This window comes from Hyperoodon ampullatus (assembly GCF_949752795.1).
Source record: "Hyperoodon ampullatus genome assembly, chromosome: 11".
Taxonomy (NCBI): domain Eukaryota; kingdom Metazoa; phylum Chordata; class Mammalia; order Artiodactyla; family Ziphiidae; genus Hyperoodon; species Hyperoodon ampullatus.
Genome location: NC_136924.1, coordinates 8,571,750 through 8,588,360, shown reverse-complemented (window position 1 = coordinate 8,588,360; position 16,611 = coordinate 8,571,750). Strand labels below are relative to the sequence as shown.

The 16,611-nt window shown below is 40.5% G+C and overlaps 2 protein-coding genes across 2 annotated transcripts in view; one reads left to right on the top strand and one right to left on the bottom strand.

The window, feature by feature from the left end:
* Positions 1-16,611, bottom strand: part of METTL25 (methyltransferase like 25) — a 98,686-nt gene that overhangs the window by 48,318 nt on the left and 33,757 nt on the right. The window lies entirely within an intron of this gene.
* LOC307059943 (tyrosine-protein kinase receptor TYRO3-like) lies at positions 1,538-16,078 on the top strand (the record flags this gene model as incomplete). Its single annotated transcript, XM_079714225.1, is given in 4 exon segments — positions 1,538-1,620; positions 13,928-15,031; positions 15,033-15,192; positions 15,390-16,078. Coding segments are annotated over 4 exon segments (1,875 nt in total). The 3' UTR covers positions 15,918-16,078.

The following is a 16,611-nucleotide window of genomic DNA, read 5'->3' as shown; positions in this document are numbered from 1 at the left end:
TGGCTTGAATAAAATTTTCCATTTCTTTCTTAGATTGACTAATTTTCATCAACACCCTTCAGTTAAAGAATAAATTCAAACTAGTATAACAAGAAGAGGAATAACTAGATAATTTAAAAGTAGATAAACTCTAAAAATTGATCCACTCTCTTAAAAATGCTTAGAATAAATATGGGTATAAAAATTTGGTAACTTAAAAATATAAAAGTTATGTGTTGCTCTCGATAAAGATTCAAGTCATAAAAGAGGTACAGAGAAAGATCCTAGAATTCAAGACATTTAAAGAAAATCACAGCAGAGCAATCATATGTTCACATTAATTAATTAATCAATTCCATAATATGAACTGAGGCCCTACTGTGTCCTCTCCTTCTGCCTTCACCGGAAAGTATCTTCAATTTAAGTCACTGAGATATATATTCCTTGGTCTTTTGTTTCATAGAATACTCTAAAGAGGATAGCTGGTTAGTCAGTGGTAAAAGAATAATTTATTATTTCTCATTTGTTTCTCTCTAGACAATACCAGGTTTAGCCCTTTTTACATCATCCTTTTTTCTGCTTCTCATCTCCACTTGTAGCTCCATTACATAATCAGTGTATTAATATTTCACTTATCCTTTGGTTAAAAGCACAGCTGGAAATGTAATCTCAAAGGAATATGTAAATTATAATATATACACAAAAGAAAAACACCTAGTTTAAAATGTATATATTGCTTTAATAGAGTCATACCTACATTCAAATATTGTTTCTTAATGAATCAGTCTAGATAGTACTGCCTTGGTATTTTTATGCATGACTATAAGAATGGCAAAGTTCAGCTACTGACAGAAAACACTGCATTGGTCTGGCAAACACTGTGACAGCAACTTCTCACTGTGCATGACAAGTTTCCTCTGCTGCTCTTGATACACTCCTTATATTCAAGACTCCAGTCTTGATAAAAGACTTTACACTGAGACACATATGGACCATCTGAAACATTAAGTCAATGAGAAAATCTTTACACTAATATTATGAATCACATTGTAACTTCATTCCTATGAAAATTTTGCTCATTGTGCCAGACTGATGAAAGAAATTTAGACAACTTGCTTATAATTTATCATGTGAAAAAAGATATGTGAGAATACAATATTTATAGCAAAATATTTTTCAACATCCTTTGCTATGGTATACAAATCCAAATTTGTATATAAAACTAGTAGAATGTAGTTTTTTTTTAAAGCCTGTTTTATATTAGTTTGATTGTAAACTTTCTGATAAGAATTTCTATCAGCTTTGATTTCATATTACCTTATATTTGAAGCATATACTATTTCTCTTTATTACTTCTTTTAAGTGGATATATTAATTTTGTTTTAGATTTAATTACATTCACGAGCACAGGGAGAACTTGTTTTTTGCTGAATAAATACAATCTGCACGAGCTTCTAAAACCAATTTCTATTAGTCACAAAAAGTAACGAAGCGCAAATTAAAGAAAAGGGAAAATGTATTAAAACTCCATGTCTAACTACTTGTAGGCAGCAAGAAGATGTCCTATGGCAAAAGTAAAATCAGTGCCAATACTCTAGAAAATGCACTGACTGAAGATGCAGATACAGCTGTCTGTGTGAGGTGATTGTGCACAGACTGCCAAGTACATCTAGAAATCTCTGCATTCACCCCATGTTAACTGGCAAGAATTTTCCTGAGACATAAGCCCAGCTGAACAGTGAGAAGTAATGTGATGTTGTAACTAAAGCTTATAAACAGCGAATCTACAAGGTCAACAGTAGAGTCCACTTATCTGCTCTAAGATTACAAGAGTGACACCTTCTTCAAGCCAAGATAGCTCCTGATACTTACTGAGTTTCTGAACAGGTTAATAAACTATTAATACTGATAGTTAAGAAAATGAAAACTTAAATATGAGTTTAACTAGGAATTACTGTTAGATAATTATACCTCAACATAAAACTTTGGGAAAATTTATGGCCATTCTTACAATGTCATAGATTTAAAAGTATGATTTTCAAAAACTCCCCGTTATCCTACTCCAAATGCAGAATCAAAGCAGGAAAGCACAGTATTTGTTTATGCAAAACCTATATAATTAAGAAGAAAAGAAACTAGAACTAAATCTAAATGTTGTGACAAATATAGGTGAAGTTCAGTTTAAATAAAAGACACGTTTTGGAAAGCTACATTCAAGTCACAGAATCATATTATTAGAGTCATAAGAGAGATCTCCAAGATCATCTAATTTAACACCTCTCTTTTTACTAATTTACAGGTGATCCACAAAGGCAAACTGATTTATCCAAGGCCATAGCACTGAAGAAACAGAAGTCAAACTCTAGTCAGTTAAAGCATCTCCTCCCTACAGGGTATTTTTGGACTGCCCTGGGCATTTACATATTACTCTCTCTGTGCAGCCAACTCTAAGACAGCACGTATCACACTGTATTACAACTGTCTTTTGTTATTTGTCTTCCCATTGGGTTGTCAATTTCTTTATACTGTCTTATCTAGGTATCCCTGGTGTCCAGCAGAGTGGGCAGTTGGTGGGTACACAGTTTCCTGAGCGTCTCCTACATCTCAGCAATTTCTATGCTGAAAAAAATGTTCATTGATATTCTCAATGCCCAAAGTTGTTGTTACTAAATCAGTTCTTATGTCTTCATAATTTCAGAGAATCTTCATTTTAATTTCAGGCTGATTTTAAATTAGTCAGACTTGCTAAAAAATTTCCATGCCCCAATCTCCAGATTCTGGATCAAACAGTAATGATTTATAGAAAGACTAAAAGAAAGTTCATTGAAAAGAATTAATTTGAAATATTACCAATCATTTATAAATTACTTGTGTTTAAAACTTTCTTTTTGGGGGGTGGGGGAGCAAAGGATCAGGAGTTTGAGAATTAGCAGATGCAAACTATTATATGTATGATGGATAAACAACAAGGTCTTACTGTGCAGCACAGGGAACTATATTCAATATCCCGTGATAAACCATAATGGAAAAGAATATGAAAAAGAATATACACATGTATAACTGAATCACTTTGCTGTATAGCAGAAATTAACACAACACTGTAAATCAACTATACTTCAATAAAATTAAAAAAATCTTTCTACAAAGAATTATTTTGAAATACAATCACTTATAATTTGTTTTAAATAATCATTTGTTTTCATTTTCTCAAATTTTAGGCTAAAATTCTTTTAAAAATTTTAAGTAATGAACATGTGATATAGCAGGAAGTTATTAACAAATCTGAAAAATCTCTGTGAGGATCAGTGAGAAATTGAAGTCCTTATTTGAAAAGTTGGACAACTGAAAAAGAAACAAACTAAGGAAGACATAAATATTCCTTTATATTTGTCAAAATAAAGCAACTCATTCTTTTAAGAAATATATATTCAGCATCTGCTATATACCAGACACTGTTTGGGATGCTTTAAAGATAAGCTGATTTGCAGCTTAAATGAACAAATTCACTTACATATAACAAACATAAATTTATGTTTATTTCAAACTGTGGGTTAAAGCCAGTGGTGCAGTAAAGTTGGCTCCAGAGAGAGAGAGACTGTGTCATCTCTTCCCAGTTCAGCATTCAGTGACAACAGGTTGATAGCTTGAAACTGGCCAAACTGGGTGTATTTATATCATGGAAATCAGGAAACGCTACATATTAGGGCTTTTATTCAGGGATGGAGCAAACCATTAAAACATTTAGCGTCACACCACTGGCTATGACCCACTACTGGATCATGAAATTAATTTAGTGGATTGTGATCAATATTTTACACAATAGAAAGAAATAGAATAAAGAATACCAGCACACATTGTGTGTTGTGAGACCCAGTACCTTTCAAAGAACAAATATTAACTAAAAAGAATAAAAAGTACTTTTTAATAAAAGTTCAGTACCAGTATTATTTATCTATTTATCTATCTATATACATACTAGGTAGTGATATAAAATGTATTTAATGTGGGTCTGAGTAAAACAAATGCAGAATCACTACTAAAATCAAGAGAACAAATACAATTTTCTTCCAAGAACACGGTTTACAACTTTGTGGTCATCATATGCTTTGTGGTTAAAGATAACATGCTTGGGAGAAAAAAATTTTGTAGTTAATAGGTGAATATCTGTAATCTTTTTGTTTCTTCTCAAGGAATAATAAAGAGAAGAGTTATAATTTATAATCTGAGGTTATAGAGATTTAAAGTTCAATAAGACCTCTAATCTCACCAGGGTAGTGTGTTTTCATCATTTTGCTCTAGTGATCTCTGGAATGTAAAACTTCCCTAACCTGTTTCTTAACTTTGCTATGAAGGGCAAAGCCAGCCTAATACCTTTAATTCTCAAACCACTTACTTCAACATAATTATTTTTTCTCAAGATGTCTTATCAAATACTTTTGTTCCTTCTTTAGTTTTAAACAGTGCTGAATCAGTTTTTCCTTAATTTATAATTTCATTTCATGACATTTCTTTAATTGAGCACTTACTATAATACCACATATTACGGTGAGTGTTAGGCATTAAAAGAAAAATTTTAAAGATAAGCTTTTTGTCTTAGAGGAGCTCAGAGTCCATCGTGAGAGATAAAAACTAAACCACCTATGGTTGAATAATGTGGTGCTACCAAAGCAAAAGAATATATGGAGAAATCACTGCACCTCTCCTTTAGAGAGTTATTCCTCTCAACCCCCAAAATCAGGACACAGAGAGAGGAGACAGGGAAGAAGGAAGGAAGGAACTGCTGGTAGGGTGGGCCGGGGGGAGAAGAAAAAGGATGTTTCTGCAGATCCTTTTAGAAGCTATTCAGTCATTTTTAACGCCTGTCTACTCTACTTGCCCCAAAACGGAAACTGAAAAAGTCAAATATTCACTTTGTCAGACTCCTTTGCAGCCAGAAGGTACCCTGTGAGTTATGTCTAGACAATGAGACATGAGGCAATTCTGCTAAGAAATTTCTGGACGGATTTTTTTCCTCCTTGACAAAAGGAGAGAGATGCTTGAGAAGAAAGGCTCTAATTCATACCTACTTCTCATGAAGACATGATGCTTACAACTGCAGCCGTCACCTTGTAGCCCGGAGAGGGAAGGCTAGATGTGAGCCCAGTGCCCTGATGTCAGAAAGCCAGTGAACCAACGCTAGAACTGCTACCTCCTGACTGCTGATTATGTGAGATAATGACTTTATTGCTTATGCCACTGTTAAGTAAATTTGCTATTATTTGTAGGCAAAAGTATTTAAACTGATAAAAGTATGGTTAACCACTCTCTTGCTTTCCAAGATGTGGCTCTTCAGAAGTCACATACCTCTACATTATAGGCAGAATACATCCTGAAGCTTTCTCAACCTCCTTTCTCTCAGTGCCCATGTAGCCCACACAGACAGGAAATGATTAGAAATGAAATAAGAAGCTAATTATGTAGTACATGCAATAAAATCAAAAAAGGAGAAATTAAAATAGGATAGAATTATTAAAGTCATGTCAATTTAATAAAATCTTAATTCTAATAAACAAAATAGCTGATATCTGTATAAAAAGACAGCTTATAGAAAAAGTGGGAGATGCCGCATTTATCTTATGAGTACCTATATTTACTGAACCTTAACACAAAATAAAGGCTTTAAGGATAGTGCTGCTCCTTCAGACAAAAGGTGAGCACTTTTACATGAGCTGGGACACTCAGAGACACCTCATCCTAACCACATTCCAGGGAAGGAAAACGGCATCAGGTCACTTTATTCGACTGTGAACAAGTTATACAGTACAAAACTGAAGAGAGGGAGGCAGGGATTAGGGAACTGTCTTAACCCAAAGGACACATTTACCGATCCCTAAACTGTCTCAGTCTCTGCCAAATCAATGTCCCTACCCAGTTGCTAAACTCAAACTAGCCAAGCTTTTCCATATTTAAGGAGCACTGTTCTTAAACCCAGGTGAGGGCTAGAACTAGTGCTTGGCCTCTATTCTGTACCCTGGAAGAACTAGAGTTTGTGTACTCCCCGAGGAGCATCTTCCCCTACTCTCCCCTATTTATGCCCACACAGTCTGCCTATAATTTTGTCTCAGGTTCTCATTTAGATTCTAGTCCTCTGATAAAACTGGTACCATTCAGAATGCTAACACACTGGGTTATAGCCCTGATGCTTTAAAATTTAACAGAATCTCCCCAGAGGCCAAATCCTATCCCTCTACCCCAGCTCTGAGTTTGAAGAGTGAATCCAAGCCAGAATGACTGGGCTAAAGTTCTAACTCCTTCACTTATTAACTGTGTGGTCTTAGACGGGTTACTTAACCTCTCTGTGATTTAGTTTTCTCATCTGAAAATAAACATGACGATAACAGTACAGTCAGCCTTCCATATCCATGGGTTCCACATCTACAGAATTCAACCGTGGATTGAAACTATCTGGAAAATAAATTCCAGAAAGTTCTAAAAGGCAAAACGTGAATTTGCTGTGCACCAGGCAACTATATACATAGCATATGCATTGTGTTAAGTGTAAGTAATCTAGAGATGATTTAAAGTACACAGGAGGATATGAGTAGGTTATATACAAATACTATGCCACCTTATGTAAGGAACTTGAGCATCCATGAATTTTGGTATCCACAAGGGTCCTGGAACCAATCCCCTATGGATACCAAGAAATGACTGTACTACTTTACAGAGTATTATGAGGAATAAAGTAATTAATAAAAGTAAAGTATTATATTTGAAATAGTACTTCACTCATAGTAAATGCTAATCATTTTTTTTTGTTTTAAGTAGAACTCTTTCATTTTCACTGTCCAAACGTCAGTCAATATACTGGGAGAGCCAGAGAAAGCCCTTGCCATAGTATTTATTAACCATCACGTATAGTTTTACAGCTGATCAGAAACCCCTGCTGCGTGTGCTCCAATTTTCCAATAAGACCCTTTGATAACAGATGTCAGCTCATATCTGACTGGAGTTTGCCTTTTGAATACCAGCGTCAGCATCTAGCTACCTCCTTTGGGGTGAATGCTTCTCTTGCATTAGTTCTCCTAGCCTTGGTCCCACGATTTCAGGTTTCCCCACTGTTCTACTGCTAGGGTCCCAGCGAATCTCATGGTTGAAAAATCACAGGCCTTAACAACGTCTGCTTTTGGTCATGTTATTGTTCTGCTCAAAATTCTCATTTCCAAAATGGACTTTCCATATGAGGTCCTTTTGAACTGACTCCTGCTTTTCTTTTCCACCTCATATCACACTTCTGTACTTTATATGAATCAGGTTATCACCTAGAATATTCAACCATCTCCAATGAGTGCCCTGCCGTGCCTTAACCCACCTTGTTCCTAATACTTGGAATGCTCCAAGTATCTCCACATTTTTGTCTACCTAAACCCTACCCCACAAAGCTCAATTCAAAAGTTACTATCTTCACAAAGCTCTTCCTGATTTCCTAACAGGAAATAATTTTTACCTTCTGGCTGGAATAGCTCTTTTAACACTTATCATAGTCTCTTTTTTTCTTACCTCTAAGAAATCACTTATAAATCGTATATATTCATATATATAAAGTTTGTTATTCTTTGTTGTTGCAATTATTGTTGGCTTGTTGTATATTCATAGTGCCTAACAGTTACAGTCTCAAGGTAAAAGTTTCACCAAAGGAGAAGCATTCAGAACAAGACCTTAGATCTACCTGTACTAGATAGGGTACCACAAAAGAGCTCAGAACATAGGTCTTTAAATAAGATAGAAATCTTTTTCTCTTGTCATAGTACAGAGAGAGGCAGGCAGTATAGAGCATGTTATCCAGAGACCCATATGGGTCAGGCTGCTCTGACATCCTTGAAGAGTTAGCTACCAACTTTAGTATCAAGGTGATTGTTATTCCTTAGCCAGTAGGAAGAGCGAAAAAAAAAATAGGGGGGCAAGCAGTTCCCTTTTAAATAAATTGCACACATTATCTGACTCACATTCTACTGGCTTGAATTTTCTCACATGGAAGACAAGGACTCTAGCTGTGTGTCTGGGTGATGTTTGCTCTACTAAAACTAAGAGGAGTTATATTATTAAAAGAAAGAAGAGGACAATGGATATGATTACATTCTGTTACATGTACATACTGTTATATTACCCACACTCCTTATCACTCTCCCCCTTGCAGGGACCTATTCATGCATTAATATTACACATGTGTATACACACACACACACACACACACACACACACAGAGGCAGACAGTGCTAAATGCCTACCAATATCCAGTTTCTCCTTCTTCGTTACTCACAGAATCTTGATTTCATTTGGAGCTGCAGTGTGCCCATCTAGAAGGTTACATTTCCCAGCCTTCTAGAGATGGCCTATGGAGGAGAGGAAGTTGTTGGGTAGAATTTCCAGGGAAGTTCTTTAAAGGATGCTGTCTCACATGGGAAAAGTTCTTCCATCTTCATATTTCTTTCCATTTGAACTACAATGGCTGGAGCAGCAGCAGCCATTATGTAACCACAGTGAAAGGCCAATAAAACTGCAGAGACCTTGGCCCTCACACCCTTGAACCATATGAACCAATGTCAGCTACTACCTTACAGATTTTCTGGAAAATAAGAGAAAAATAAATCCTATGTGATTATGCTACAACAGTTCCATTGCCATGTATTTAGATGTCTGTATTTATAAAACTTCCCCAAAGTAGGATCACTCATATAAAGCAATCTCAAACTATTAAGCATGTTCAAAACTTTGCCCTGAAACTTGGTCCTTCCTTAGTTTTTCCCATCATGTAAGCTGTACCATCACCTACCCAGTGGCTTGGAACCGAAATCGGATAATAGTCCTTGACAATCCTTCTCCTTTATCTCTACTCCTCTACATAATCTTAAATGTTTCAATCTACTCTATTTCTACTACAGCTGCTCTAACTTTAGTCCTTATCCTTGTGGTCTCAACTTACGAGAGTCTGTCCTATGGGACTCCTCTCTGTGTCTGCCTAAGTGCAAGTTTTATCATCTGTAACCCACTCCTTGCAGGGCTCTGAAACCAAAGCTCAAGTTTGCCACCATGGTATACAAATACCCTTAGTAGCTTCAGCATTTTCATCATCTTTGTGGACTCCTACCTCCTCCTGTATATTGACCTGATAAATACTACGTATCTTTCCAGTATTTCAATGCTTTTAAGAAATGAAATTTAATTACATTCAGTATTATTAGTTGAATGGGGTAAGGGGCAGGCAGGATACCTAGCCAGCCAGATTTGGTGATTTACCTATTTTTTTTTTTTTTTAAGTTCTGAGCTTACATTTGGTACATTTTAATCAGTAGAAATTCCAAAGGCCAGAATTTGGGAAGTATTCCCCCACAAAGATTTGAATTTGCTTCGGCATGGGACTGACGGAAGACTGCCTTGTCTCATTCAAGGTCATGGCTTAGTATGAGCTTTTCAGGTCCAGCTCCCCCACCATGTAGGAGGGCCCAACGTTAGTCTCTAGGTCCCAATGGGACCAGCATTGGCCTCAAGACAATACCATCTGCTATCTTATGGCTCACAGTTCCCTGCTCTAGTTTCAACTCCTCTTCGTCTCTCTTCCCTTTCTCTCCTTTTAATTTTTTGGTTTTGATTTTTCTTGATCCATGGAGATTTCCCTTATTTTTGTAGAGTCAGCAATGCTTAAAAAAATAACATGTTTTAATTTAGGCAGGGTCTAGCTGAACTATAGCAGGAGAATTCCTCAGAAAAATCATACATGGCTGGAAATGGAAGTAAAGCACATGCTCTTTTGAAAAAAGAGACCACACTTTATTCTTCTACATCCTCCAAACTTCTAGCATTAAAAGATGAAAGCAAACAAACAGGTTTGTTTAATAAAATACATATTATATGCGATAGAAAATACTGTTAAATCTTTACTGAAAAGACAGCAATTGTGTGCACTGCTGCAATGATGAGATTAATTCACTGCTATTTACTTGACTAAGAAATCAGTCATATCTTTCTGTAGCTACAATACATGGTGTAATGCTGATATTAACTAGCTAATACTATCTTAGGAGTTTTTAACAGCATATACTGAATATCCAAAAGATCTCAAAATATAAGATATACTTATTTTTAAACAGTATGTTACAATTTCAAATAACATGCTCAGAGTATTGTCCTTCAACATCCAGATACCTTTTCAGGTGAAGTACCTCTAAATTTAAAGCAGTGAAACCAATTGTTAATTCTAAAAGGCACTGAAGATGACTATATAAGAATCTAGCCTCTTGCCTTAAAACTCCTACTGGTGACATATTGAGAAACAATTTACAGTAAGAAAGGTATCATATCCCCTTAACAAGTTTCTATTTGATACAGAAATGGCAGGACCAGATTGAAAGATGCCACTACAGGATGATCTACAGCCCTCCTTTGGTTAAAAAAAACGAAAGGAGATGGAGGACTCTAGGGAGGATCACCTTAATTCCCCGGTAGAACATTAAGGCTGGGGTAAACATGAAGGTAGGCCACAGGCTTTCAAGGGTTACACCACTTATATTTGACTCTGCAGATCTGCAGTATTTGGAGGCCCTAATGACATTAGCAGACTCCCGGACACTGGGCTGGGAAGAGGTAGGGAGAGACCAAGCACAAGTCTCTGCCCAGACAAGGGCTGCTTCTAGAAGGAGCTCCTATTAAGGCCACTCAATAAGCTCTATGAAACCACCTGATCTGACTTTCTAGGACCCCAACTCTTTCTCTACTCGTGTGACACTCCTAGGCCTCAGATATGATCATGTAAACATACAGGAAAAGAAAATTACCATTCATGCTTCGGACTGGGCCTGAATGACTCAGTTACAGCACTAACATCAATTTCTGACAGAATACATAGCAGGTCGATACGTTAGGCTGAAAAAACACATACAGATGATACAGTCCAGAGGCAGAAAAAAAGCGCTGCTTCTGTCTTGTGTTCACTTTTAACAGAAAAAAAAAAATTTCCTAGAAACTCTCTAGTAGATATTCTCCTCATTGATAAGAACCGTGTCTCATATCCTTTCCTAAATAAATGGAATTACCATAACTAATTCAGATTGAGAGTCACGTGTTTCTGAGGCTATAGCAGGGCTCAATCGTCCTAATAATTGATGCTTGAACAAAATCATAGTTCAGTTAGCAAGGAAGAAGAGAGATGTGGATCTGGATAGGTAACCAGTAGTGTTTCCTCAGCATGTTTCTACCTTTATGGGAAAAACAACCAAAAGAAGTTCTCTCCAACTTCAGGGGGAAGAAATAATATCAATATTTCAAATTAATTATGATAATGATAATCAATATTAAGACAAAACACTGAAACAAGTCAAGCTTGGGAAAACATACATATTCTATAAAGCACTGCAATAAATAATACTGTTTCTGGTATTTCGTGTTCTCCTAGGAACTACTGGCTTATAATGTATAAATATTTAAAGCAGTTTTTAAAACATATGGTAGAACTTTGGTATTCATAATTACTCAGAGAGTTTTGAGGTATTTTTGAAAATTAACATTCATGACAGACCACCTCTATGGTCTACCACGGCATACTGGGTAAACATATTCATGTAAAACACGTATTGTTTACATAGTACACATCATCATAAAAAGTTGCAGTGTACATACCAGACTTTTCTACTGTACTATGTTGGGCTATTAATAACTCAAATTTACATCCCAAAGGGCAACACTGCCCCAATCCAAACTTAAAAACAGCTGTGCAAACAAACTGAGGGTTAGAGGCAGGTGTGTAAGATATGAAGGGAGAGACACATGACATACTTGATTATTCAGAAATATAACTCCATGGAACCTAGTCCTAGACATATGACAGGAAATACTCTAACCTTGTCCATGCGAACACCTTGTCCTATAAGTTAGTTATTTTAATATAATGATCAAACTGTACAGTGGTGGACTTCTATTTTAGCAAGGAATACTAGGACTATATAGCATATGCTGTATAAACAAAATAAGACCACATCCATATTCCATCTTTGCAAACAGTCACTGCTAAATAGACAAGAACAAACTGTTTGCTGTTGTCTGCCTTCACACACACAGACATCACTGCTCATCAGTAAAGTTAAGCTATCAAAATTCTAGTGGTGCTCATAATAATTATCTTGGACATTCTTTTCTTGTTCTACATTTTTCCCCTTGATTTTGTCTAGTTTCTAAACTTTAACTTTATTGGGCATTTATGCCCTCTATGTTTGGTTTCCCCGGGTTTTCACTCTGAGCTCTATGTTTCAAGGACTTTTGTGGGGGTGGTTAATTACTTTGCACTCTAGACTCTGATATACACTTCTGGACCCTTCTGGGTTCAGCCTTTGGTTTGGATATGCAAACGAGCACATGAGCAGAGTCCACCTAAGTCTCTGCATGGGAGAGGTTAAAATAACTACAAATAACCTTGAATATATTTCTACAGAACCTCTTCTAAAATTCTGTCTTCTTAGGAACCATAACAAACACTTGTTTTCAACGATGCTGTTCATCAGAATTACCTATAGTGCTTCTTAAAAATACTTATATTCAAATCCCATCCTTAGAGATTATACATTAGAAGGTCAGCAGTGGGTCCCAGGCATCTAGACACCGAAACTGTCATATACGATCCAACTGGGAAGCCAGAATTGAGAAACACTGTTATAAAAATTGCAGGAGATGGTTCATACCTTCTCTCCTTTTACTATAGCCAAGATAAGGCAAGAAAAATGGAAATAGGGGTGTGGGAAAGAGAGAAGGGCGTGAGTTTTGCCATCTAGCTTTTGAGATGAGAAAACGCGGCAGCCCAAAGCTAGGCAAAACTGCAGCATGAACCAAGGTTGCTTTTGTTATTCCTATCACTTATTTTTCTCCTATCTCTTGGCTTTCCAACTGTTTCTTTCCAAAGTATTTGAAGGTACTCACATTGCATACATCTTCACCTAATTCATCATATCACTCAGTCCTGTTTCTTCCTGCTTATTCTTTGCTTTTCTGACAAGCAAGCCTCCCAACCCTCTGTTCTTTTCAGGTATTTATGAGGAAATCAAATAACATTAAAGTATTACTATTAGCTTTAACCACTTAAGTTTAGTATTGTTTACTTGATAATCTCAATGATTCTCAATGGTTAAGATATTTTTGACAGGAAGGCCTTTCCATGAATTAACTCTGCCTGTAAGAAGGGAAAATGAGAGTTTGTAGCTGCCAGTCACTGTCATTAACAAACCTTTCCGACACTTTTTCTTGCTTGAGTCCTGGGCCCAAAGTCATCCTATCGATGCAGTGAACAAGGCAACTGCCACTCAATTATCTATTCAACACACATTGTACAAACATTGATCAACATGAACCATGTTTGAGGCAATGTGCTTAGTTCTGAAGATACAAAAGTGAATAAAAACTAGTGTCTACACTCAACTCATAAATCTATCAAATCTTCCCATGGCAGAAACAAAGTGGGAGAGGCTGAAGATGTGGATGCACTAATCTTTCTTCTTCCTTCAGAATGTGCAAAGGCCTCTCTATTGAACATGCCTAATTCAAAGATATTTCTCATTTCAGTCTGAATACCTGGTCAATAAATACTTCTAAACAATTTAATGCAATAGTGTGTTAGAAAAGGTAACTAAAGTGGTCTCATTACCCAAAGGTCTCTCTCTAATCTTTTTATTTAGCTCTAAAACTATATATCTTCCCTTATGTTTGTTTACACTTTATTAAAACACATTATAAATAAGTATAATTAAGAATATTATGCTCGTCGCTCGCGGGCCGGGCCCGGCATGGTGCGGGGTCGCCGCCGATGGCGCTGAGGCGGAGCATGGGGCGGTCGGGGCTCCCGCCGCTGCCGCTGCCGCCGCCGCCGCCGCCGCCGTCGTCGCCGCTGCTGCTGCTGCTGGCGGGTCTGACCGCTCTGCTGCTCCCCGAGCCCGCGGCCGCAGGTGACTCAGGCCCCAGGAGGCTGGGAGGTCCTGGCTGTTGTGGTCCCTGTGCCACCTTTTACCTGCCTGCTCCGGGACCTGGCACCTGCCACCAACTATAGCCTCAGGGTTCGCTGTGCCAATGCCTTGGGGCCTTCTCCATATGCTGACTGGGTGCCCTTTCGGACAAAGGGTCTAGCCCCAGCCATTGCTCCCCAGAACCTCCGTGCCATCCACACAGACTCAGGCCTCATCCTGGAGTGGGAAGAAGTGATCCCCGAAAGTCCTTTAGAAGGCCCTCTGGGACCCTATAAACTGTCCTGGGTTCAAGACAACGGAACCCAGGGTGAGCTGACAGTGGAGGGGACCAGGGCCAACCTGACGGGCTGGGATCCCCAGAAGGACCTGATTGTGCGTGTGTGTGTCTCCAGTGCAGTTGGCTGTGGGCCCTGGAGTCAGCCGCTGGTGGTCTCTTCTCATGACCATGCAGGCCAGCAGGGTGCTCCCCACAGCCGCACGTCCTGGGTGCCTGTGGTCCTGGGTGTGCTGACAGCCCTGGTGACGGCTGCTGCCCTGGCCCTCATCCTGCTTCGAAAGAGACGGAAGGAGACACGGTTTGGGCAAGCCTTTGACAGTGTCATGGCCCGGGGGGAGCCGGCAGTTCATTTCCGGGCAGCACGATCCTTCAATCGGGAAAGGCCCGAGCGCATCGAGGCCACACTGGACAGCTTGGGCATCAGTGATGAGCTGAAGGACAAACTGGAGGATGTACTCATCCCAGAGCAGCAGTTCACCCTGGGCCGGATGTTGGGCAAAGGAGAGTTTGGTTCAGTGAGGGAGGCCCAGTTGAAGCAGGAGGACGGCTCCTTTGTGAAAGTGGCTGTAAAGATGCTGAAAGCTGACATAATTGCCTCAAACGACATTGAAGAGTTCCTCAGGGAAGCGGCTTGCATGAAGGAGTTTGACCACCCACACGTGGCCAAGCTTGTTGGGGTGAGCCTCCGGAGCAGGGCCAAAGGCCGTCTCCCCATCCCCATGGTCATCCTGCCTTTCATGAAGCACGGGGACCTGCACGCCTTCCTGCTCGCCTCCCGGATTGGGGAGAACCCCTTTGCTGGCAGAAGACATGACGGTGTGCGTGGCCGACTTTGGACTCTCCCGGAAGATCTATAGTGGGGACTACTATCGTCAGGGCTGTGCCTCCAAACTGCCCGTCAAGTGGCTGGCCCTGGAGAGCCTGGCTGACAACTTGTATACCGTGCACAGTGACGTGGTGAGCAGGGCGGCCCAGTGAGACTTGACGGTAACACAGTAGTGCGGACTAGTGCGTGGGTGGACCTTTAGCACTGCTCTCTGGGCTTTGGCCGCCCCGTTATGAGGCCCCGGAGCCCCAAGATATGCTTGCCTCGGGACTCTGCCTGGCTCAGGAAGCCTGGTGACATCTCCCCTCCAACCTCGATTCTGTCCCAGTGGGCCTTCGGGGTGACCATGTGGGAGATCATGACTCGTGGGCAGACGCCGTATGCTGGCATTGAGAACGCTGAGATTTACAACTACCTCATCGGCGGGAACCGCCTGAAACAGCCTCCGGAGTGTATGGAGGACATGTATGAGCTCATGTACCAGTGCTGGAGCGCCGACCCCAAGCAGCGCCCGAGCTTCACATGTCTGCGAATGGAGCTGGAGAATGTCCTGGGCCGCCTGTCTGTGCTATCCGCCAGCCAGGACCCCTTGTATATCAACCTTGAGGGAACCCAGGAATCTGCCGAGGGAGGCAACCTGGAGCTGCCTGGCGGGGACCCGGCCAGCAGTGGGGCTGGAGATGGCAGTGGCCTGGGGGCCGTGGGGGGCACCCCCAGTGACTGTCGGTACATCCTCAGCCCTGGGGGGCTGGCTGAGCGGCCTGAGCAGGAGGAGCAGCAGCCAGACAGCCCCGTCAATGAGTCCCAGAGGCTGCTGCTGCTGCAGCAAGGGCTACTACCCCACAGTAGCTGTTAGCCCACAGGCAGAGGGCATCTGGGGCCATGCGGCTAGCTCTGCTGGCCACTGTGCTGGCTGACTAAGCCCTGTCTGACCCCAGCCCAGGCAGCAAGGTGTGGAGGCTCCTGTGGTAGTCCTCCCAAGCTGTGCTGGAAGGCTGGACTGACCAAATCACCCAATCCCAGTTCTTCCTGCAACCACTCTGTGGCCGGCCTGGCATCAGTTCAGGCCTTGGCTGGGTGGAGGTGGGCCAGGCCTGGTTGTCTAAACCCAGGCAGCTGGCAGAGGGGGTGGTTATGTTTCCATGGTTACCATGGGTGCGGAGAGGAGTTGGGCGAGGGTAGATCCAACCTTGTGGGCCCCTACTCTCCCAGCTGAGCTGCCCCTGCTGCTTTAGTGCATGCATTGAGGCGTCTCTGGCCTGGAGGCCCATCTGTGCCTGTGCTTGGGGTTTAAATGCCCAGGTTTGCCCCTCCTCCCAAAGAGATGCCCTTGTGTTATTCCCCTTTAGGTGAGAATTGGTAAGGGATTGGTACAGTCAGGTCCCAAGCCCTGTAGCGGGAGGCAGTGGGACCCTCAGGGCTGAATCTTCGACACCTTCCTGGTTACCCACCCTGTCTAGGCCAGGAGTAAAGTGCAGCTGACCAGGTCACAGCAAGGCATGCTGAATCACACAGGCTACCATTTGCCCAGCTTCTAAAGGCAATGCACT